General features: G+C 39.6%; 1 protein-coding gene across 4 annotated transcripts in view; it reads right to left on the bottom strand.

The window, feature by feature from the left end:
- epha6 (eph receptor A6) overlaps window positions 1-25,996 on the bottom strand; it is a 245,183-nt gene that overhangs the window by 132,926 nt on the left and 86,261 nt on the right. For all 4 annotated transcript variants that reach the window (XM_054786681.1, XM_054786683.1, XM_054786684.1 and 1 more), the window contains exon 3: window positions 9,419-10,082. In XM_054786681.1, the coding sequence (XP_054642656.1) occupies window positions 9,419-10,082 (664 nt within the window). The remainder of the gene's footprint in view (window positions 1-9,418; window positions 10,083-25,996) is intronic.

The following is a 25,996-nucleotide window of genomic DNA, read 5'->3' as shown; positions in this document are numbered from 1 at the left end:
CGTTGGATACGTACGGCAACGTGTTTTATTATTATTAACGTACGGTATTATTTCGATGGTGGAAACTCCGACAGCCCTACCTCACAAAAAAAGTAGTTCAAGGTGATGTGTGTGAATATCTTGTTATGCCTAAAACACAGATTATAATTACAGGCATGCTTTCATATTTGACTAAAAACTACTTTCATAGATGACTAAAAACTATATCAGACGATATTTACATTTTTAAATTAAAAAACTATAAATCAAATACCCACAATATTGTCGATTAATTGGATAATCGATGAATCACTGATTCATGCCAACATTATGGTCTCGTATTTATTCTTTGACCCAACTGTCAGTTCATTTCGTTTTGATTAGTTATGTTGTTTTCCGTCTGGGGACAAAGGTCGTTAAGGGAAAACTGACAAAAATTCAAGTCATTTTCATCACAGTAGGTATGCATTTATGCTGCTGTGGACTTTAGGTGCCCAAAAAGGCCTTCTTGCAAGTTCTGTGTAGCTATACAATATAAACTGTTTACAGTATAAATACAGTATAAATCGTCGTACAGCCAGTGTGCTGTCTTCAACCACACACAAGGGCTTTGTTTGCTTTTGATTGGAAAAGGGGAGATGCAGTCTTTTAAATGACAATATTTTTGACTGAAGAACTCGCAGCTATTAACATTGGTCATTATTAAAGTCGTCAATTGGTACACTGAGCTGAATGACAAGTCAGGGGACCTACTGTACGCACAAAGAGCTCACAATTACATTCTTTGTGATGGCTGCGAAAGCAAATGCTAATGCAGTCACTGCAGCGACAACAAACAAAAAGCTTCACATTCAAATTCTGTCATACGGTATGATTAGCATTCATGAAAGTAGGAGGATGATTTCAAAACCTCGGCTAAATGACTGGTAATTTACAAATGTTCTCATGTGTGATGACAAATATTGTCATTGAATAGTATTTGCGAAGTAATGAATGTGCGGGCGGGGAAAATCTGAGAGGAAATAAAAGCATTGTCTGGATGAATAAAATAGCCGCAAAATGGTGAGGGTGTTTATGCGGCATAAATAGGGTGGTTTGTCTGCGACCTGATAATACACAATCATCATCTTCTCTCTTTTGCTCACTCCTAATTAAGTCTGAAGGACCACGATTGTTAAATTGAAGACATTCTTTTTGAAAATGTCACCGAGTGTCCCTGCAGTGTGACCTGTCTGTAAACAGCTCTTTTGCTCCTCTTCCCCACGCGTTATTCGTGTGTTTGTTAGAATGCATATTATCATGTCTGAGACGCAGGTCTACCTGAGAAACTGAGAACCTGAGAATTAACCAACACATCATTCCAGTACACTTCAAACCCGGCAACACCCGGACACAAAGGCTGGTACATCCCAAAGACCGGATACCCCATTCAAAGAAAAACAATCTGGTGTACGCTGTCCAGTAAAGGGACGAATGCACTGATTTATACACTCCTGATCAAAATCTGAAGGCCATTTGAAAAATTGCTAGAATTAGCATTTTGCACATTTGGATCTTGATGTGGTTTTAAGTAGAGCTACAATATGCAAAAACAAGAAGGGAGAGTGACACAAAAAACATTTTGAAAAAGTCATTGATTGAAAACAACAATGAAACTGAAATAGGCTGTTTATCAGCTGATCAAAAGTTTAAGACCATCGTTCAAAAATTAACAAAAAACTTTCCAAACCAGAACAAAACATTTTCTCAGTAGGACTCAGTAATGAGTAGCTCCACCGTTATTGTTAATCACTTCAAAAATTGGTTTGGGCATGCTTGATGCGAGTGTTTCCAGGAGGCTAGTGGGAACATTGCTCCAAGTGGTGAAGATGGCTTCACCAAGGGCATCAATTTTTATAAACGTCCCTTGCCATCCATCCCCAAAAGTTCTCTATGGGATTTAAATCAAGAGAACATGCAGGACAGTCCAAAAGAGTGATGTTATTCTCAATGAAGAAGTCCTTGATCAAGCGAGCATTGTGAACTGCAGCGTTGTCCTGTTGAAAAACCCAGCTTTTACCACACAGACGAGGGCCATCGGTCATGAGGGATGCCCGCTGCAACATCTGCACGTACGCATCCACCATTTGACGACCCTGCACCACCTGAAGCTCCAGTGTTCCACTGCACTGAATGAAAAAGCACCTCAGATCACGATGGACCCCCCTCCACTGTGCTGGGTAGAAAACATCTCAGGTGGGATCTCCTTGGCATGCCAGTAACGTTGGAAGCCATCTGGACCGACAAGGTTACATTTTTTTCTCATCAGAGAATAAAACTTGTTTCCACCTTTCAATGTCCCATGTTTAATGCTCCCTGGCAAAGTCTAAACGGGCAGTTTTGTGGCGTTGAAAGAGACGAGGTCTTTGAATTTATTTTTTGTTTTTTAAGCCCTTTTCCTGCAGATGCAAACTGATGGTTATTGCGCTGCAGTCGGCACCAGTAAGGGCCTTAATGTCGGTCGAAGACCACCCTGCGTCTTGATGGACAGCCAATTGGATCCTCCGGCTCAGCGCAGGTGTGATTTTTTTTGGGTCTACCACTTGACTTTTTTGTTCCATAATGCTCAGGATCTTTCAAAAAATGTAAAATTACTTTTTTACTGCGCCCAAACTTAGCAGCGATGGCACGCTGTGAGAGGCCTTGCTTATGCAGCTCGACAATCCGGCCACAAAAGACTGGCAGAAAATGAACATTTTGAGCAGATTTTGGCTCTTATAGCCTGTGGTCTTAAACTTTTGATCAGGTGATAAACAACCTATTTCAGTTTTTTTTTGTTTTGTTTTGTTTAAATTACCAGTTCAAAATGCTTTTTCCCCGAATATTACCAGCATGTAAGCTTTCCCACAAGGGAAAATAACATCCTGGACCAAGTCCACAGCAACATGAAAGGTGCTTTGAAGGCTGTTCCAAGACCCCACTTTGGAAAGGCCGACCACATCTCTATATTCCTTTATCCAACATACAGACAAGTCCTCAAACAAGCTCCCCCTGTACGTACAGCAGTTAAAGTGTGGAATGAAGAAACTGATCAAGTACTTCAGGACTGCTTTGGCTGCACAAACTGGGATGTGTTTAAAACTGCAGCGGGGAGGGAAGATTGTACTGTTGATTTGGATCAATACGCGTCTGCTGTTACTGGCTACATTAGCACATGTATAGAGACTGTTACCACCACCAAGTAGTACAGAAAATACCCTAACCAAAAACAGTGGATGAACTGTGATGTAAGGGCTAAGCTACGTGCTCGCTCGACTGCATTTGTCACGGGCACCGATGAGGACTACAAAAAGGCCAGATATGACCTGAGGAGATCCATACGGGAGGCCAAAAGGCAGTACAGACAGAAGCTGGAGGGCTACTATTCCACCTCAGACCCTCGGCGCATGTGGGCGGGGCTCCAGCACATCACAGACTATCGACAGCAGAGTAGCGTAGCCACGTCCAGCCAAACCACACTTCCAGGTGAGCTGAATGAGTTCTATTCCCGCTTTGACACCCAAACTCCTGATGAGCAGAGAGGGTGGCTGGACTTGGGGAGCACACAGGACTCACCTCTCATGGTGACATCAGCTGATGTGCGCAGGGTTCTCAACAAAACAAACCCACGAAAAGTAGCAGGCCCAGACAACATCTCAGGACGTGCACTTCGGGTTTGCTCATCAGAGCTAGCTGATGGGCTTGCTGACATATTTAACCTGTCGCTTGCACAAGCATCTGTACCGACCTGCTTTAAGTCCACCACCATAGTGCCCGTACCCAAGAAGAGCAACGTGACCTGCTTGAATGACTATCGCCCTAAGCACTCACTCCTATTGTTATGAAGTGCTTTGAAAGAATAGTCATGACCCACATCAAAACGAGCATCCCGGCAACTGTGGACCCTCTACAGTTTGCATATCGCCAGAACCGGTCCACGGATGATGCAGTCAACACTGTCATCCACACAGCCCTTTCTCACCTACAGGGCCAGGACACATACGTCAGAATGCTATTTATAGACTATAGCTCTGCTTTTAATACAATCTGCCCCCACAAACTCACAAATAAGCTCCTCACACTTGGCCTGTCTCCCTCCCTCTGTAACTGGGTGTTTAACTTTCTCACAGGCAGACCCCAGTCAGTCAGAGTCCACAATCACACATCCAGCTCAAGAATTGTGAGCACTGGGACCCCACAGGGGTGTGTGCTGAGTCCACTCCTCTACACGCTCTTCACCTACGATTGCGTGGCCTCCCAGAACAACACCAGCATTTGGCATGTCCACCACAATCCTGAGTTGCTTCTACAGATGCACCATCGAAAGTGTCCTTACCGCCTCCATCACTGTTTGGTACGGTAACTGTACAACACGTGATAGGAAGGCACTCCAGCGGGTGATCAAGACCTCACAGAACATTGTTGGGGCAGCCCTCCCCTCACTGCAAGACATTTATACATCTAGAGTCCTACGCAGAACACACAACCTCATCAAGGACAGCACACATCCACAACACTCATTATTCACACTCCTACCGTCAGGCAGACGCTACAGGAGTTTGAAGTCCAGGACCACAAGGCTGGCAAACAGCTTTTACCCACAGGCCATCAGGCTTCTCAACGAAGCACTCGCACACGCCGCACGCAACACACACTCATAGCACTTTATTTATTTATTTATTTATTTATTTGTATTATTTATTTGTGTTAATGTCTCTTCTGTTGTTGTTGCTTAATTTATAATTTATTGGTATTTATGTTTCTTATGTTCTTATTCTTTTGTGTTTTCTTTCTTTTCTTGGGAGAATGAACAGAATAAGAATTTCATTGCATGCTGCCTGTTTTACTATGCGTATGACAATAAAACTCTTGAATCTTTTTGTCTCACTCCCCCTTCTTGTTTTTGCATATTTTAGCTCTACTTAAAACCTCATTATGATCCAAATGTGCAAAATGTAAATTTTTGCAATTTTTCAACTGGTCTAAGATTTTAATCAGGAGTGTATATTATATATTGGGAAAAGCAAGCAGCCACTGAGCAGGTGCATGTCACAACACAGACAGGCTAGCTCTCAGGTCAAGACTTATGTATCTACCTGTACCTCAAAGACGAACAACACTCTTTTTCTCAACAGAGACGACATATGGTTTGAAAAAGGAGGGAGGAAGGGTTGAGAAACCATGTCTGAACGAGGTGGGGTCTTCACACCAACTAAAAGCCTCTCAAACCCAATATACCTTTGGTTTCAGGTGCCATTGTTACAAACAAATTGAATACTAACGACTGCTGTTGGCTTGCAGAGGCCTTGCTCCATTGTATTGCAAAGACTGTTGTTTTGCACCACAAAACATCATTCTTGTTTGGGGCATGCCTCTACCTTAGAGTATAAATACCTACTGCATCCTGTACCAAACTCTCAGACGACAGCTGTCCTATTTAGTCTATGAGCATGAACAGATGAAGTCTGCTCGGATGAGAGGTGAAACATCTTTTAAGACAACCTGAACATTTGCGTTGCGATCGATTCAATACCCATAGAAAAGCATAAGCCATTCGTAATACTGTATATGCTTGAGCATGCGTTTATGCATATGAGATGTACCTTTGTAGTCTTTACCTTTCTGTGTGCTACATTCAATAATGTTTGTGTGATGTTACATATGACCAATTCATAAAAACTACAGATGGCCAGAATGTCATGTGATGTCATGTCATGTGCCAAAATAAACTTTACAAAGTAAATCGTATGCTCTGTAGTGATTGCTATGTTTATAGTAAGAGTATGTGTGTTTTTTCACGCCTGGTAATTCTGCCCCAAGGGAACGTGCAACACCAGTCTTAACATCACAACACAAACAACATCAAACATAGCGCGAAAAGTAACAGACTGCAGTGCTGAGTTGAAATCAATAAGTAAAGGCCTTTTGGAGGACAGTCATATGTCAAAGTAGACTGTATTAGTGTAAAGAAAATCTTATCTCCTATTCATCTGACATTTACCATATATGTATATTGTATATTACTGTTTAACCTCAATTAGCTCAGTGGGATTAAACTAATAATGGGGAAGCATTAAAGGAAAAAAAATAATTATTTGTCCCTTTCAACCAATTTACTTGCTCCACTGCAGCCTAGGAATTATGAAATGGCATTCTCTCACATCGAGAGAGCATTCTTTTACGAATCGCTTCAATGCAGCAAAAAGAAAGCTGATCATTTAACTCTGTGGTCATTCTATTTCACATATAGTGCATTTGTTTTCCTTTTTACTGCCTACAAACAGAACTCATCTCTACTACAGAACAGAACGAAATGCATCATCGAATCTTTCCTCATAATTGAATACAGGTGGTCCTTGAGTGACAAACAAGTTCGGGTCGTACACTATGATGTAAGCCTAGTTTCAGTCCACGTAGGAAGTTGGACCTAAATTAAACCTAAATGAACTCCTACGTCACTCACACATTACACAGAACACAGATCACATGAAGGGCATAGAAAATAGAGTAATTAAAATATTACATTTCTTACTTTTAAAAGTAGGTAAGCAGCAGTAGCCTTCGAAAAACCAATTGATGGTAAACACGGTAAACACGTTCCTTTCGGACTTTTAAGACTTATTTAAAAAAAAAGAATATATATATATATGGAATATTTTTTAATTTAAATTATTGTTTTATTATACTTAAAATATTTGTTATTATTTAACATTCATGTAGTTGTTTTATTTTTAAAATGATTGTCCAAAGTCAGCTGTGATAGATTTTGCTCTCTTGTGACCCCGCACAGGATATGTGCATGCATTTATGAATGAATACATGAAAAAGGAAAGCGTTTGGTTTTGTTGTATTGTACCAGTCAATCTCCCCACACGGAGAAATGCATGCAGTGGTGAATGATAAGGAGCAGATGGTAGAGATACATCACATTACATTATCATCTGTAAAATAAATAACACACCCGAAAACACAACTCAAACACAAACAGAATGCCATATGCTTTCCCATCACAACTGTCTTCATTCAGCAGGATTAGACATGTTTGGGCAGACAGTTATTGCAAGCATATGGGTGTAGTCCACTTCTTAAAAAAAATCATAAACCCACAACCTGTTGACAAAAAAACAATGCAACTAGTGCCACACGATTTATCATAAAGCACATCTGATTGCACACATTTAGCACTGCTAGATATTATTATTACACCCATAGATTCAGTCTAATAGCTTCTCATAGAAGGCCTTCTTGGTACACACACACACTCACATAGCACAATCAGAGTTGCGCAACACGTACATATGACTGTATAGAAAAATACTGGAAAAGGCAGACATACAAAAATACATCATTCTTGCTCTCTCACACTAACTTTTACTTTCACACAAACTTAACTTTCACTTTCTGGTGGGGTGTGGAAACTGCTTTACAGTGTTCTCTCGCTACATCGCGGTTCACCTTTCGCGGATTCACAATTTTGCAGATTTTTTTAAAATGCAATTTAGCATTTTTTTTAACAGCGTATGATTGTGCACTGTTTTCTGCATCCTTGTGGTGTATTAGCGCGGCCTATCGGTGCCTTGTTTTATGTGTGTTCTTGTATTTACTACTGCTACCAGTAGAGGGTGTTAAATACTCATGTGAGAGTTGAAGACAGTGCAGCTCCACCTCGTCTCGGTATGTGTTGTGCCTGCACGAGTATATTAGGAACCCACAGTAGACAATAGCCAGCTACATATAGAGCCACAACAGTCCTTATTGGCTAAGGGAGAACCTGCCCATTGTGTTCTGCATCCTAATTGGCTGTAGACAATTGTCAATCAATCTCCTTTGTGCTGTTTCCTGTCGTGGTCAATAGCCACCAGCAAACTAGCTAACTGTGTGAGCTCCTTGCTAGCCGGCAATAAACAACAGAAGAAGAAGAAGAAGCAGCTGACCGACTAAATTAATCTTCGGTTCAAGGAGTAGGACGAGGAGGACGACGACGGCAGGAGCAATATGTTTTAACAAGGATACAAAAACGCTACAGCCGAACAGCGCCAGGACGGGGCACGGTCAGTGGAGTGAATACGCGTGAGTCACTTAATTTCTTGTGTCCAACCTAGTAGATTGATAAATAAAATTTTAACAAAATTTGAACTTTGAGAGTGTCCAAACAAGAGAAAAATGTGAGAAAATGTTAATGCCTGTCTGTGTATAAAGTGTATTGTGAGGGGTTTTACAGACTTAAAACATATATAATAACTGTAAACAAATAAAGTTGGCTACTTTGCGGATTTCACTTATTGCGGGCTATTTTGGGAACTTATCCCCCGTGATAAATGAGGGAACACTGTATATGCATACAACAAGCTTCCTTGTTGTTGCTAGAGTCCAGCGCTGTAATCAAATATATTGCTCTTATTTTTTTTTTTTTTTAGAGATTATTCAGATGATGTAATATCATGGTCGTAAATCCTGAAGTTCTTTCAGTGAAATTCCGAGCTTTGGTATTTTGAAAAGATAAATTGGTCGCCTTTTGGTAATGACCCAGATCTGTATCTACAATTCAGATGTTGACCCAAATGTGTAACTGCACTGCATCATATAGTTAGGTCATGAAACTGTGTTTAAAGGTAAACTCTCAGAGGACCGTGATGAAGGTGTCTCCTTTATGCCATTTTGCCAGGGATAATCCAAAATTCATATCGGGGATGGAGGGATTACATTGATACCAAGTCAGTGTGGGTAATCTGAAGCTCTAAGGTAGCCACTGGCGCAGCTGTTTGTTAAGCTACACAGCACGCACACAGATGCCTGATCACATGCACATGCACAACAAAATTCAGCACGCAGACGCTCGATACAAAATAACGTGAGTCCCAAAACCACAGTCATGCCACTGACAGAGACAGCCTTTTAAATCCAAGTATTAGATACGATAGATATGGCAGATAGACGGACAGACAGAAAGATAGATACTGCCGATGCACACAGCATACTATCAATCCTGCACACGACCCAAATTACATTAGATCTCATCGTAATCTCCAGAGGGTAAGCAGCGAGCAATAAGAGTGAGGTGCAGAAAATTAAGAAGGGAGATAAGAAGCAGTAGGGAATGAAGACTTGTGATGAAGTAAGGAAGGGTTGTTTACCTATTTGAAAATCTGAAAAAATTCAGTACACACTGATGTTGCTGACAACGTATTGAACATAATTTTAGGCATAATATAAATTAAATGAATGGAAATAAAGCCCTACAGGACACATCATCTATCCACTATATTTATCTAAATTATGTATTGATGTCTCTAAAATTGAGTATCTGGCCAGGTTATATAACTACACTGCATGTATTACCACCATTCTTAGATAACAAGTCTTGGCTTGATTGTCAATGTCTGAGGATGGAAAAGAATGCCAGGAAAATTGGTAAACTTACCAATGCAGGAGCCGTCGACCTCTTCATAGCCAACACTGCAGACACATCTTCCCAGTGGGACTAACCAGTCACCATCAGCTCCACAAAAGAGCTTGGGTGTGTCACGTTCTTCAGCATGGTCAATACACGCGCCCCTCACCTCCACCAGTGAAGACGAGTCCACACGAGGTACCGTGTCTGGGAACGAGGCCAGGTTTCTCAGCGTGAACGGGCATTTCTTGTAGTAAACCCTCACTGAGACCAAGGCAATGCAGGCACCGATGTCCTGGAATGCGAGATAGAAGCCATTCTTGGTCATCGGTCCCACCTCTCGCACCTCAGTGTTGAGCTTCAGAATGCGATCTCCAAGATCCATCTGAGTGAAGCTCTCGTCAGCAGCGATTGTGTCGATCTTAGTGTACTGATTGGGCTTGAATTTTACGCTGTGGGCTTCATCAGTCTCATGATAGAAGAGGTTAAACGTCTCCTTACAGGTGCCAGACACCCAAGGGATAGAGTTGCAGTCGCGCAAGGTGAAACGAAGCTCCACATAGATTTTTTGGGCAGCCTGGCGAGAAATCCAGTTGGATCGAAGCCAGTTGTTCTGGTTGGGCTCCATCACGTTGCACACCTGAAAGGTGTGAATGGGCCGATTGTGCTCGTCCATCTCTGTGATAGCGTCCCACTAAGCAGAGAATATGAAATGGTTGGAAAGAAAAGAAAAGACAGAATCAAAGGCTGACACATAAACAACATCTTCATTGTGTTCTGGATGGGAAAAGTTGAGATAAGAGCTAAATAATGTCATGAAAACATTTTCACAGATAAGTGATACACAAATTTATTCTTGTAATGGCAGCCACGTTTCATCCTGTTAACCTTGATGGACAAATGCAGTTTCGGGAAAGAGGATCTAGTTAATTTAACCGTATGTGTAATAAAGTAGGTCCTCGCTTTTCATGGGGGATTTGCGGTACCCCTCAGCTCCCCTCAGCTCCAATCCCTTGTTCTAGCTTGACGTTGGCGTTCTCCTCTGATGTTGGATCAACATTTGCAATAAGAGTAACTGTTGTAATTATTAGATTAGATTCAACTACAGAATCTTCTCCCGTTTCTCTTCAATAAGATGAACGATGAACAGATGGAATCAGAGCCACAGTGTAGAAGTTATATACAGTAAGCCTTTGTTTATTATGGGTAATTGATTCCAGGCTCAGCCGTGATAAATGAATTTCCGCAAAGTGGGGTTCTTAATTTAAGAATGGAATATTTTCATAGAGTATAGAAAACGTGTTTACAGCCTTCTAACTACGGGTTTTAACATTATTAGAGGCCTCTAGAGAAGAAATAACACCTTTCAATTCGTATTACCCAATATAGTGAACATAATAAGAGAAAATAAAAAATGTAATACATGAATAAGACATAATATAGACTCACACGTGAGCATTGGGAGACTTGTTGTTCCTTTTTTAACTTCCGGTTTCTCATTTCATCAATGTCACATTACCGACCCCTAGTGATTAGTGTAGAATACTACACATTCCAAAGTCTTTAAATGAGTCTTCTAAATGCCTTATATTTGAATTTTAGTTCATTTAACCATTTTTATCCTTGAAAATGCTTAATTTGGACAAAAAAAATAAAATAAAATTTGCTTACATAAGCATATTTTTTCACTTTCAACCACAAAACTACGATTATATATTTTTGAAAAACCACGATAAAGTGGAGCCGCAAAATTTGAAGTGCAAAGTGGCGAAGGATTACTGTAAAGGTTTCACTGTTTCACAGCAACTATGTTGCGTTCAAGGACTGCGTCACCTGAATGCTTCACAAAAAACAATCAATGAAGCGTAAAGACATAAACATGGAAAAATTGTGGGCTTTTTTGACAGTGGTGCACAGGCGTGTCAAAAGATATCGTGTCTCAAGATCTCAGGACATTAAAACATGACAAGGTTTCTTGTTCAGAAAAAAAAAAAGTCTCGTGGGCACAATGGCTGGAACAATAATAAATTAATTAATTAATCACACAATAAATGAAAATGAACTCAATAATGTTGCATGCGTGTCTGCTTTCCTCCTCTCCTGCCTCCAAACAGGCAGGAGGAGATTTCACTCTCTGCATTGGTTTCAGCACCTCGGCATGTTTGGTCCACAGAACAACGGCATGAATGGAGTGAGACCTTTTGTCAGTCATAGGCTCTTTGCCTCGGTGGGCGGCGGCGGGGCTGGTAGCATATACACATTCATACACACACGCAGAAGAGTGTAGTTTTGTGAGGGTCAATGTAAAGTACTGTAGTAGAAATTAAAATAGTAGATTGCAATATATTGTCACATATGTTTTTATAATTTTTCGTTGTACCTTAAATTCTGTTAAATTCTCGCCTCGTCTTGTGTATTGTCGCATCTCGTGAACTTAGTGTCTAGTGGTACATAAATGTTGTACATGCATTATCCTGTATTTATAAATCATTACCAGTTTACGGCAAATACGATGCGTTTTATGTGGGGAAAAAAACAGCCTATTTTCAAAGAAAACCAAAAACATTTATACCAAAAATCAGCAAATTTGCTGAATTGCAAGTGTGTGGGGATCCACTGTACCATGTTTGAACTTGGCTAAATGTATTGCCTCAATTATAATGATGAAAGAATGCTTGCTTTTACATATTCATTATTAGGGTTAACAATATGACCTAAATACATCATCATAATTTTAGATGCTCTTCTCTGGAGGTGTCATTACCGAATAGCAGTTAAACACATACTGTCTGCGAGCACTCATGAATTCACTTATGCAAATTTTCAAATGCAGAAGATATGAAGATAGTGACAAAATTGCAAATAATGTATTGTAAAATCCATGATGAACTGCAATAACTTCGTACAGTATGTACAGTATATATTGTATATATAGTTCTTTAGTACACTACATAGGTAAAACTGTAATCCGTCAAAAGCCAACAGATGATGCTGTCTAGACCTGCAACAACTAAGTGATGATTCGATGATTATTCAATTGGCCAATTAATCGACTACTATTATGGTATTCAATTAATAATGTTTTTATTTAAAAATGTAAATATCCTCTGATTCCAGCCTCTAAAATGTGAATATTTTTTTAATTTCCTCAGTCATCCATGAAAGCAGACCTATTATCTTTGTGTTTTAGGCAAAAAAAAGATATTCACACACATCAGCTTTGACTTTAGGCGACAGTGATCGACATGTTTGCCTCTTTTCTGATATGTTGCAGACCAAACAACTACAGTAACTGTTTGTGTTTTGTTCATATTGATTTGGTCCGTCTAGGATTACTCGATGAATCGAAACAACAAGCTTCAGATTCATCGACTAAGACAATGATCGTTAGTTGCAGCTCTAATCCTGTCTCTCAACTGGGAAATAATCAATACGTGCATTTATTTGCTCAATTATTTGGAATCAGTGAAAGTCAAAGTCATAAGAGTGACAACTTTGTTCAGTACGGTTGTTACTATAGGACAACTCAGCACGCCAGTGAACTCCTCCCGCCTAACAAAAAAGCAATGTAGCAATGTCAGACAGAGCCCTCAGCGACTCTGCCTTCGTATACTTTATTATGACGCATCACGACTGTGTCAAAGGGGTATTGAGGATATCATCTAACATCTTATAAAACTCAAGTCATTCTTCTTATTAGACAGCATTCTTTAATAAAAAAGTAATTTGTTAGAAGGCGGTGCGATGGCCCACTTCTATGTTTTTTTTCCCCCCTCTTTGGCCTCTTTTTATCTGGCAGTTACATCACATAAAAGTTCTTGTAAAAAGCCTTCACTATTCATTATGTCCTTACAAGTATCAAAACATTAATTCCTGGTAGAAACAGCAGTGAGAACAAATGTGTATATTACATTTACGTATTTATTGTGCAATTATACTTTGGTGGCTGCTAAAACAAAAGCTATGCTAAATATCTTATAAGCATATCTATGTCTCAAATACATAATTCCCCACTGAAATAACGGTGTGGAATTCCCACTCTTCTCACAAGCCACCCTCAGTTTTAGTGCCAGTCGGACTGGGAAGGTTAAAAAAGATCCACAAAGCATCCTTCAATGGACATTGTCAGTTTGTTTTTATCTCAAATTTACAATGCTGTACTTGAAGGTGAAGCTCTCTCTTGATATCTAAATCAACCTCCAGATTGAGGTCGTGTGCAGTAGGTGGTCAATCATTTGGGATCGTAATAAAATGCAAGGTGATTTGCACTTACTCCTGGCTAGGAGTAAAAGTGCCTCCTCTGCTTCTGGAATTTATAAAAGGCTCGTGCCACAATCGAAGATGCCATTTATATAAAGCATGAAATACTATTGTGAACCTCATAATATTTATATATTTATCTGTACAAATCACTGTATCAGTTGTGGGCACAAGCATTCTGCATACAGTCACCTGCATTACAATCACAATGATTCTCTCTCTCTCGCTCTCTGTTTTTCTCTCTCTCTCTCTCTATATATACAGTATATATACACTCAACAAAAATATAAACGCAACACTTTTGTTTCAGCTCCCATTTTTTATGAGATTAAGTCAAAGATCTAAAACTTTTTCCACATACACAATATCACCATTTCTCTCAAATATTGTTCACAAATCTGTCTAAATCTGTGATAGTGAGCACTTCTCTCTTCGCTGAGATAATCCATCCCACCTCACAGGTGTGCCATATCAAGATGCTGATTAGACACCATGATTAGTGCACAGGTGTGCCTTAGACTGCCCACAATAAAAGGCCACTCTGAAATGTGCAGTTTTATCACACAGCACAATGCCACAGATGTCGCAAGATTTGAGCGAGCGTGCAATTGGCATGCTGACAGCAGGGATGTCAACCAGAGCTGTTGCTCGTGTATTGAATGTTCATTTCTCTACCGTAAGCTGTCTCCAAAGGCGTTTCAGAGAATTTGGCAGTACATCCATCACCTCATGCTGCAGCAGGACAATGCATGGCCCCATGCTGCAAGGATCTGTACACAATTCTTGGAAGCTGAAAACGTCCCAGATCTTGCATGGCCAGCATACTCACCGGACATGTCAGCCATTGAGCATGTTTGGGATGCTCTGGATCGGCGTGTACGACAGCGTGCACCAGTCAATATCCAGCAACTTTGCACAGCCATTGAAGAGGAGTGGACCAACATTCCACAGGCCACAATCGGCAACCTGATCAACTCTATGCGAAGGAGCCACTGCATGAGGCAAATGGTGGTCACACCAGATACTGACTGGTTTTCTGAGTCCCCAGACCCCCCACCCCCAATCAAACAAAACTGCACATTTCAAAGTGGCCTTATTTATTGTAGGCAAACCTGTGCACTAATCATGGTGTCTAATCAGCATCTTGATATGGCACACCTGTGAGGTGGGATGGATTATCTCAGCAAAGGAGAAGTGCTCACTAGATTTGTGAACAATATTTGAGAGAAATGGTGATATTGTGTCTGTGGAAAAAGTTTTAGATCTTTGACTTAATCTCATAAAAAATGGGAGCTGAAACAAAAGTGTTGCGTTTATATTTTTATTGAGTGTATATATATACATATAAATATCCATCTAAATATAAACACACCAGCAAGTCCACCTCTGAATGGCAATGAAGACTTTGGAGGGGCCTAGTCAAAGCCCTGTTCTGAATCCTATTGAAATGCTGTGGCATGACCTTAAAAAGTCGGTTCATGCTGGAAAAACCCTCCAATGCGGCTGAATTACAACAATTCTGAAAAGACAAGTGGGCCAAAATTCCTCCACAGCGCTGTCAGAGACTCATTGCAAGTTATCACTTGATTGCAGTTGTTGCTGCTAAGGGTGGCCCAACCAGTTGTAGGAACTTTTTCTCCCTTAACAATAAAAAGTTCCATTTTAAAAACTGCCTTTTGTGTTCAGTTGTGATGTCATTGACTAATATTAAAATTTGTTTGGTGATCTGAAACGTTTAAGTGTGACAATGGGGAAAATCAGGAAGGGGGCAAACACTTTTTCACACAACTGTAGACATAAAATGAAATCACATGGGCAACAATTTAATTTGAAAGATTTAAGGGGGTCGCCCCTCAATGACATACGGCCATTTTTAACTAAAAATAGACAATATGAAGAGTGTTTTTTTGAAACTAAAGATTTTGAAAACAGTTGTGGAAGTAGACGTTTGTAAATAGAATTGCAGTGTTTGCATAAAAACTGAAATTCTCAATCCAAATATATGCCAAGGGTATTTGAATGTAGTGTAGAGCACGGGTGTCAAACTCAAGGCCCGTGGGCCAGATTTGGCCTGCCATATCTTTTTATGTGGCCCACAAAAGCCTGGAAATAATTCATGCCAAAAAAGACAATTATTTATTTAATTATGAAATATTTTTTAGAAAATCTAAGACACTCAGTCATCTTCCTGAATGTATTTGTTCTGTCAATTTTTACAGAATATTTGTACTGCATGCAATTATTTTTGTATTATTTGTATTATTTTATTTATTTTTATACAGTGTTCCCTCATTTATCGAGGCGGATAGTTCCCAAAATAGCTCGCAATAAGTGATATCCGCAGAGCAGCAGACTTTATTTTTTTACAATGATTATACATGTTTTAAGGCTGGAAAACCCCTCACCATACACTTTATACACTTTTCTCAGACGAACAATAATATTTTCTCACATTTCTCTCTTGTTTAAACACTCTCAAAAAAGTTCAAACCTTCATTTGATTTTTAATGATCAACCTGCAGGTCGGACACGAGAAATTATTCAGTCACTCCTGTGATCATGCCTTTTCGTCGTGGCTCCGTTCCGCTGTACTGTACCGTTTTTGTATCCTTGTAAAAACATATTGCCGCTCCTCCTGTTGCAGTCCTCTTGCTTCGAACCAAAGATTCATTTACAAGCTAGCAATTAAGCAAGCTGGCGGGGCGGCACGAAGGAGATTGATTGACAATGGTCTACAGCCAATCAGGATGCAGAAAACAATGGGCGGTGCAGACAGATGAGAGAGGGAAGAGAGAGACACTCAACTTCCCACAATGCAATTATTCTTAAAGGGCCAGGCTCGTCCTGTAACAACAGTTTATACACTGTAATAAAAAAAAAGAAGCACAAAAGAAAATCCGCAAATCCGCAAAAAATGAACTGCAATACATCAAGAGAACACTGTTTTTATATGTATTTTTTATTATATTTTATTATATTATTTTATTCCCATCCATCCATCTTCTATTCCGCTTATCCTCACTAGCGTCGCAGGGGTATGCTGGCACCTATCCCACCTGACTTTGGGTGAGAGGCGGGGCACACCCTGGACTAGTTGCCAGCCAGTCGCAGGGCACATATAGACAAACAACCATTCACACTCACATTCATACCTATGGACAATTTAGAGTCTCCAATTAACCTAACATGTTTGTTTTTGTAATGTGTGAGGAAACTAGAGTACCCGGAGAAAAGCCACATGTACACGGGGACAACATGCAAACTCCGGTTTGCATATTTTCCGATTTACGTTGAAAATGTAAAAATGTTGCCTTGATTCGAGTATGTTTCCCGCTCAGTGTATAATATGGTGTGCGTCTTGTCAGGTTATTAATACACTGTGTGAGTCCAATTGTGTTTGTAACGTATTTTTAGCACAAAACGTCCCTGTTAGCATTGTGTTCGCATGGAAAGCTGAATTTGAAGTCATTATCACCCAGCTGCGTTGCCCGTCTATGACGTCATCAGCTGTTGACTCTGTAGTTCTTTGCTAATTAAACGAGTTAGGCCGCAAGTGTCTGCTTTTCTTAGTGATCACGGCCACAGAATAACCCACAAACAAACTTGCAATTGCTTGACAAAACTTGAATAAAGAATGTGAGAAACACCATTGAAGTCAATAAATAACTCTGCGGAAAACTCGAAGGTGTTGTCCGTGTGGAGCTGTCTGCCTCATAGACGTATCTGTTAACAATCAAGTCTTCAATCAAGGTCTATGTGAGGTTGAATGTTAAATTTTCCTTTTCATTCATAATTTATATACAAACCTAATTGTTTTGTGTATGTAAAACTATAATTGTAGAACTATAAAAAAAGTGTTTTGCATTAATATTCTTGGGTGTCCGGAAGGAATGAATTGGATGTGCATAATTTCTTATGGGGAAAAATGGATTTGCTAAGAGTACGTTTTGGTTTGAGTTGAACCCTCTGGAACGGATTAATGATGCTAACCAAGTTTCCACTGTACAATGTAATCAGTCCATTTCTGCAGCTCCGTGTGAAGACTGTTATAATTAATTAAACAAATTAAACAAAATAACAATTTCACCAAATCCTTCTGCACTTTGGGTCATTTTGGTGGTAAAAACAGGTCAAAGTCATCATTATTTTTTTATTGTTCAGAGAGGACCTCAATGATGGGAAAGGGATGCTGATAAATCAGAACATAGAAGGATGGCGACTGTTGTTGATTTAAAAAAAATAAAAAAACTGACATTAGTGACATGAACATACACTATTGTTGGGGATCCAATGCTATTTTTTGAAAGATACATTATTTTGGCAGGTACAATATGGTGGAAGTACAACATTTTAGTTTGCGTCTTTTAAGACTCTCTCTCTCTCTGTCTCGCGCTCTCTCTCGCTCTTTGAGACGTGCATATTGGCTTTTTTTGGTCTTGAAAAGAATGACCCATGTCTCCTTAATTACAAGTCTTATGTCAGCAGTTTCCCATTTCTAACCTGTATTCACGGCAGATATGCTAGCTGCAGTTAAAAAGGAAGCGAAGATACAGAATGCAATTTTCAGCAGCTTCTTCTGAGGCCTGTATGGCCATAAAAATGTGTCTGCATCCTGAAAACAATAGCTTGATAATCTATCACTTCATCTCACAGTCGATAGGCTCCCTCTCTTGAAAACGAGGGCAATTTATTGAAACCCAGACCTCAACTGTCCTTTTAACTGGAGTCATAACCAGATTTGCTCATTTCCCATCAGACTTAAGCATTTAGTGCTACTAAAACTTTTAGTACCACTTAGCTCTGGGTCCAAGGTTGTTAAATACAATAAAGCACATTTTTAAATATATATTTAGTACTCGAAAGTCTTTGGCCACCACTGTTTATTGTTGTTTTAATGATCAGTTTTCACAGCAGTCCTTTCCAGTCAACAGTCGGAGAGATCCAGTTATCAAGATTATGCCAAAAATATCAAACCGACTTCTGCAAAACCTTGTAAAGGGGAGGTGCATTGGCATCAATGGAACCCTCCAGCCCCAAGAATCATGAAGGCACTGCCTGTATGTTGGTTATCCTCCATAAATCAGGAAGTAGCATTTTAAACCGACTGCTCCGCAATTTTTTACTTTTGTCATCAGTTGGTGGAGGACTCCACTGAGTGACACTCTAGTGATTTGTGACCATAACAGAATTGGCAAAACAACAAAAGTAATGTAAGACTTGTATATAGTAGGCCTACTTTCTATATACGGCGGAACCTCATTAATCTGTTCCAGCAGGTCCGACTCAAATCGAAATGTACTTCAACCAAATCAAGTGACAAAATGCTGAAATAAATGACGAATGAAAAAGATAAATGGACATGTAACATCACTTCAAGACTTGGTTGTGACAAAGACGCTATAAGGCAGAGAGATCCACATGGACACCACCTTTGTGTTTTGCCATGAGTTATTTCATGAATTCAATCGTATTTCTCACCGTCTTTATCAAAATTCTGGCACTGGCAATTTTGTTTGGCTTCACTGTGGGTCATTTTGCAAACGTGATCAATAAGAGAAGCAGAGACTGTGTTAGTTAGCAAAGAACTACAGAGTCAACCGCTGATGACATCATAGTTGGGCGACGGAACCAGGGGACAATGACTTTCAGTTCCAGTTTTCATGCTAACACAATAAGAGCTGCAACATTTAATCCATGAATCGATGATTAATCGGTGATCCGATTAACAATTTTGGTATTTGAGTAATTGATTTTTGTTTTAAAAATGTAAATATCCTCTGATTTCAGCCTCTCGAATGTGAATATTTTTTAATTTCCTGAATCATTCATGAAAGCAGACCTATTATGCTTGTGTTTTAAGCAAAACGAGATATTCACACACACACCAGCTTTGACTATGGAAAACAGTGAACAACATTTTTGCCTGTTTTCCGATATGTTACGATCCAAACTACTAACTGTGTTTGGTTCATAATTATTTGGTCAGTCTACGGCCTAACCGATTACTAACCGATTAATCAAAATAACAAGCTTCAGATTAATCGACTAAGAACTAATGGTTAGCTGCAGTCCCAAACATGATGCTAACAGGGACGTTTTGTGATAAAAGTACGTTAAGAACACGGTTGGACAAAGACAGTGTCTTAACAACACAACAAGAAGCATGGCATATTGTCCGCTATCCGGGAAATGTACACGAACCGAGGCAGCATTTTTGCATACATTTCCGACATTAACCGAAAAATATGCGAACAGTAACCAAGGTTCCACTGTACATATGTAAAAGATATTGTGGACTGTGAAATATAGTAAGCAAGCATTGTGTAGTACATCTTGTGGTTGGTCTTGGTATCTATTTTTTCTTTCTCATCCATCAATTTCTCTGTGCTATCTCCTTTCTCTATTGCCATATCTCATGTGTCTACCTGAAGCTTTCTTCACTCTGTCTTTGTCTTTGCCGTACACATGTACTTACTGACTTAAGCTTACGTGTGTGTGTGTGTGTGTGTGTGTGTGTGTGTCGTAGCTGTCACAGGGATTGAGATATTTTTATTCAAGCCATGCAGTCCCCCTCTGTGATGGATGAAAATCTTTCATCGTTAGAACGCTCACACACACAAACATACGCCCACACAGACGAGTACTGTAATCTGCATTAGGGGGATGGATGGATGGATGAGGACTGAGCGCTCATTGACAAAGTTGATGTGGACTTTGTGACTCTGGGAAATAAAAATAAAAATAAAAAATGTAATTGTGTTTGTGTTTGTGTTTGGTCAATTAAGAAACCTGAAAGTGTTTTGTGTAACTTGCCCCCTAAAGACATCATTCTCATAAGAACAGGCTGACACGAGACATAACAAACGGAATAGCCACAAAACACTCCCTGCCAAAAGTGGATGGGGATAGAAAAATAATCAGGCAGCTTGATTACTGTTGTGAATAACTGTCTGTTTCAGTGTGCTAGATTGACAACATGTTCTGGGTATACCCGCCTCTCACTCAATGTCAGGAGAGACAGACTCTCGCTTCACCGTGACCTTGTACATCAGAGGTGGTATAGATGAAAACTATTAATATGTTAAAAAGATGGCCCACTATACAGCCTTGTGATGTACATCATGGTATCTATACAGAGATGTAAGGAAGGGGACATTTAGTATCAATTTTCAGTTTCATCCTTTGACTCCATATTACCTTCTTGCATTGAGTTCATTGATTTGACATCTTATGCACCTTTTTAAAATTTCTTAATTTATTACATTTTCTTATTTACTTTTTATAGTTTAAAACACCAATTAAGGAATGCAGTAGAGCGTCGGCCCCGGTTGGCGTGTGTTTTGGTTAACATTGAAAATTTACGCTACAATTTTGCCTCAGTTTGCGTGCATTCTCGTACAATATGGCGGGCGTCGTATTGTGTTCTTAATACACTACGTTGTCCTTCTGAATTCTTAATGTGTTTTTTAATGAGAAAATGTCTAACGATAAAAACTATAAAAAACATGTTTTGTTTGCTTTCTGGAACAGATTAATTGGATTTACATTATTTCTTATGGGAAAAACTGATTCGGTTAGCGTCCGTTTTGGTTAGTCAGATCTGAAAGAAATTAATGATGCTAATGGAGGTTGTACTATAATTGCAATTGTAAACATTAACATTTTGCAAACTAAGCTGGACACTGTGGAACCTTGGTTAGCGTCATTCATCTGACTTTAACCAAAACATACTTGGACAGAGCAAGCTATTAGGATGCTAACAAGGGCGTTTTGTGATAAAAATACATTAAGAACACAGTTGGAGTATTAATAACACGACAAGACGCACGCAATATTGTACTCTAACTGGAAAATGTATGCAAACCGAGGCAAAATTCTGGTGTAAATTTAACCGCAAAACACGTTAACCGGGCCGTATGCTAACTGAGGCTCCACTGAAAATGCATTAGACCAGATTTCCAGCAAGGGCAAATGTCACCACTATTCACAGCTCGATCTTTAGATACTAAAGCTAACTGAAAGCATAATTTATTGTACACTTTTTAAAATGTCTTCGTAAAATCCATTTCTTTTCACTGACCTTCGACGCTGTTCCAAGTTGTTGATGTAACTTATCTTCTTTTGTTTTAGTTTAGTTTTTATTAATTTCATTTACCTGCTTTTGTTGTGATTTATTTTGGCTGTTTTTTAATACACAGTTTTTATGTCCGCACATTTTATTTTCTTTGTTTTTCAGACAAAAGTTGCCCTTTTGTGAGTTTCTGTGTCTTAATTGTTATGTATTTTATATACTGTATTATTCTGTACAGCAAGTTGGTCCACTGTGGTTGTTTTAAAGCGCTTTACAAATAAAGTTGAATTGGATTGGACTTTTTTTGACAGGGCATTATTAGCTGTATTTCACTTCTGACTTGTTTTATTTAATACACATGGAATCTGTACCCAAATGAACCCGCTGTTTTCTCTTTTAACTAAAGTGCCTCCGAAGGCCGAAAGACAAAGTGTGTATGCAACTTTAATGGGAGCACAATAAAAGAATGAATTTGGCTCTATGTAACTTGATGTGTAAATATGTGTCTATAGTTAACAGCCTACTTTTTTTGTTTTGGGAAACACACTGCAAATGAGAATTATAAGCAAGAAAAACTATGAACCCAACGTCCATATAGACAATAAAATATTTTTTCCTGTTGTTTTAATGCGGTTATGATATGGCACTTAGGGATTCTGCTTATCGATAGATCACTTTCTACTTACAACACACATGGGTGGTATCCCGCTACCCATTACCAGTACACCTCTAAATCAATAATGGCAAGTTAACAGCGGCGAGCAAATGAAATCCAAAAGGCCCTGCGCTCCACGCATTCCAGCATCCATCACCGTAAATGGCTAGCCAGCAGGGTGGAGCCAGAACAGCCATCAGTCATCGCTGCAGCCATCTCCAGAGTGGTCTCACAAAAGTGACACCTGGTTGGTCAAGGCCTCAGTCATCCTCCAAAGGGCACCGAAGATAGAGTTCAGCCCATATGACCCTTGGATGGCTTGTATTTAGAGCTTTTTTTTAACTTTTACATTTGCGGCACAGGAATCACAGAGCGAACAAGATTAGAAGTATTATGGCTCCCCTCAGACACATTTTGAATCAGTGATTCACGACCCAAAAGTGGGTCGCAGAGCTGTTTTCAGTGGGTCGCGGGTCTATGCCTAAGCAATAGCCAAAAACCTAAAACTATTCTTCTCAACAAGAGAGAAGAAATATGACCTACGTATGAAAAATGTAACTTAAAACACTTACATGCACGGACAACCCCGACCTCGACTCCTGCCTCGTTGTGAATGGCATCTCCACATTTGTGTCCGTCAACATGGGTAAAAATGTCGAGTGACAACAGACACAACAAAACCGCTAACGAGTTTGCCAACGTAGGTGCTATCTGCGGCACACCCGTGGTTTCCACATATCAAGCCCAGTTTCGACTGCGAGGAATAACACAGGACGTGACCAAGTACAGTATTTCCACGTATTGACACAGCTGGATGCCTCGATGACGGGAAGTACGGCAGCCCACAGGCCTATATATAAAGCAGTTTTCATTACAGGAAAAAAACAGATACCGATATCAACCGATATTACATATTTATGCCAATATCGGGCATCCCAAGTTCTAACACCAAGTATTGTTGCTGAAAGCAAATAACTGCATTGCTTCATATGTGAGAAAAGACAAAAAAAACCCTGAAAAGTACACGTATTCCGCTTAGCTTGTTTCTCTAGTCTTTTTTTTTTTTTTTTTTTTTGCGACCCAGATGCTTTATGGTGGGATTTTGTGTGTCTTTTCATGTTTTGGCTTGTTTCTGCCGACGGCCGTCCCATACATGACTGCTTGGCTCTTGAGTAAAGACTGTTATTATTTGAACCGTGTCCCGCGGGTGTCTCTTAGTCTGTGTCTCAGTTTCATGCAGAGACAACAGAGGCAAGAAAAGAAACCAGAAGAACGGACGCTTGCTGCGCGTGTGACAAATACTTCACCAGCCGAGGGCAACGAGCACGGCCGCCTATGAAGATCTTATTGATCCCAACACGGCACAACTTTTTCACTCAATATTAATTGGCCTTGCGGCTTTGCATCAATATTTAAAAGGCTGTGCAGTATTGAAACCAACTGAAGCCATTTGAAAAAAAACAAAAAAACATTTCAAGATCTTTTGCTGTGAATGCTGCTGTCCCAGCAAGACAGAAAGGGAAGCTACTTGAGTCAGTATTGTACACAAAACAAAGCTTGTTACCACATTCAACTCTTACAGTGGCCTCTGGAAATGAATCAAATATTCCTTAACTTTTTATATCCACATATTCATTAATATATAAAGTCAACTGTTGAAAAACATCTCATTTTCAGTCACTTCCACTTAAGAGGATGCCTTGAATGCACAGTATGTATGAAAGTATGTTGAAAACAAACGAATAAATACATGTAGATAGCTGCAAAAATTTACGTTTTTAAGTTGATCGGCTCACTTATGATAATAACCAGCTCTTAAACCTGCATTTTTAATGACAATGTGGTGTCAGACCTGCCAACTTTGACAAAATGTTGTTACTCACTGCCAAAAAAATAATTGGGGGTGAGTGGGACTTTATGGCTTTATATATTTTTTTATTTTGTAAAAAGGCTAAAAAACATATTTGTTATTTAAAGAGTAAGCTTTATGCTGTTATTAATATAAACTTTTCAGTTTTCTCTCATTACATTATGCCTTTTGCTCTGTTTTTTTTTCCATTTCTGCTGGTGTAAAAAAATATATTTAAATGAAAAATTTGCCACGGGCAACAAACGCATTTATATCTCCTTGTCAGGGTTGGCTGCGTGACTTGACGCAAACTCTGTGAGCAACAACAACTTTGGACGACTATGTAGCTTTTTTCCAATCAAATGTTCCCACTTTCTTCTCTGCGTTGTTTGTTTTATATAATATGACGACTTTAGAAAAGAATACATTTTTTACATCAACTTTAATTGTAATTCATTTTATTTTTAATTAAATGTATTTATTTAACTTGACTTTCAATAATTATGTTTTCCTCATAATATTACAACTTCATTCTTGTAAAATGACAATATTTATCTCACAATATTAAGACTTTATTCTCCTAATATTTTAAAATTACTTCGTTTTTTTCCGTTGTTGCTGTTTTTTATTTTTATTTTCTTGATAATAAACAGTTGCAGGCCACAAATGGCACCCGGCCCGCACTTTGGCCACCCTTGCTCTAGTTGAAAGTTGGGTTTGCGCAAAAGTGGGAGTTAAACTTGCATGAATGAGTGAGAACAATGCATCTATTGTGTGTCACCCAGTATTTTTCCATCAGCCATATGTTGGTGTTGCGCAACTCTGATTGTGCTGTGTGAGTGTGTGTGTCCGGAAGGCCTTCTATGAGAAGCTATTAGACTGAAAATGCACTGAGCTATTCGACTGAATCTAAACGTGGAACGATAGTAATATCTAAGACAGTAGATCCGAAATCGGACGAGATGGTGGTCAGCATCGTCACAGCTCGAGGATTTTATTGGAGGTGCACGAGAAGCTCTGCCAGAGGGTTTGGAGGAGGAGGAGGAGCCAGTCATGGTTTGCTTACCGCCGTGCATATATGCATAGCGTATGTCAGTATTCAACATTCAAAATGCGTGCTGCACACAATAAATGTGTACATGTTGGCAGGTGCTGCTGTGCTGCTCATGCTTGTCACTTGCATGTGACTGGTGTTTCTATAATGATTGACTTTAAACCAAGAGGCCAGTCAATGATCGTACAAGAAATGGGAATAAAGCTGAAGAGGAAGACACTTTTTGTTGGCTCCAAAAAGGGCATTATTTCAAAATTAAGCAATTTGCTCATGCAATAATGCAGCAGGCTAAATGGTCCAATAAACACCATTTCAGGCTTTATGGCTGGTAAAATACTTCATTATATGCATTATCTGCAAAACAAGCCTCATTCCAGTTACAGTGATTACATTCGTATCATTCTTCCAGCAGAACCACAACTGGATAAAACAGGATTTCCGTCACGATTCTTGATCTCATTTGCCTAAACGGATACGTGTCATCCCTTCCACTTCAACTGAGGGACTCCTCATCTGAAAGGATGCAGACCACAGACCTTTCTCCACCCCAAAATCCCCCATCAGCTCTGACAAAATATGCGTGGGAAAATGGGGGTGGTGGTGGTGGGGTGTGGAGGTCGTTGTTTTATTTTTGCCAGAGAAGCAGGCAGGAATGTCAATGTGTGCTCAGCAGCCTCTGACTGATGTGAGATCAAAGTGATGGCTGCACACAGTCGTGC

Source organism: Dunckerocampus dactyliophorus, chromosome 9, assembly GCF_027744805.1.
Source record: "Dunckerocampus dactyliophorus isolate RoL2022-P2 chromosome 9, RoL_Ddac_1.1, whole genome shotgun sequence".
NCBI lineage: Eukaryota > Metazoa > Chordata > Actinopteri > Syngnathiformes > Syngnathidae > Dunckerocampus > Dunckerocampus dactyliophorus.
This window is presented reverse-complemented; position numbering and strand designations above follow the sequence as displayed.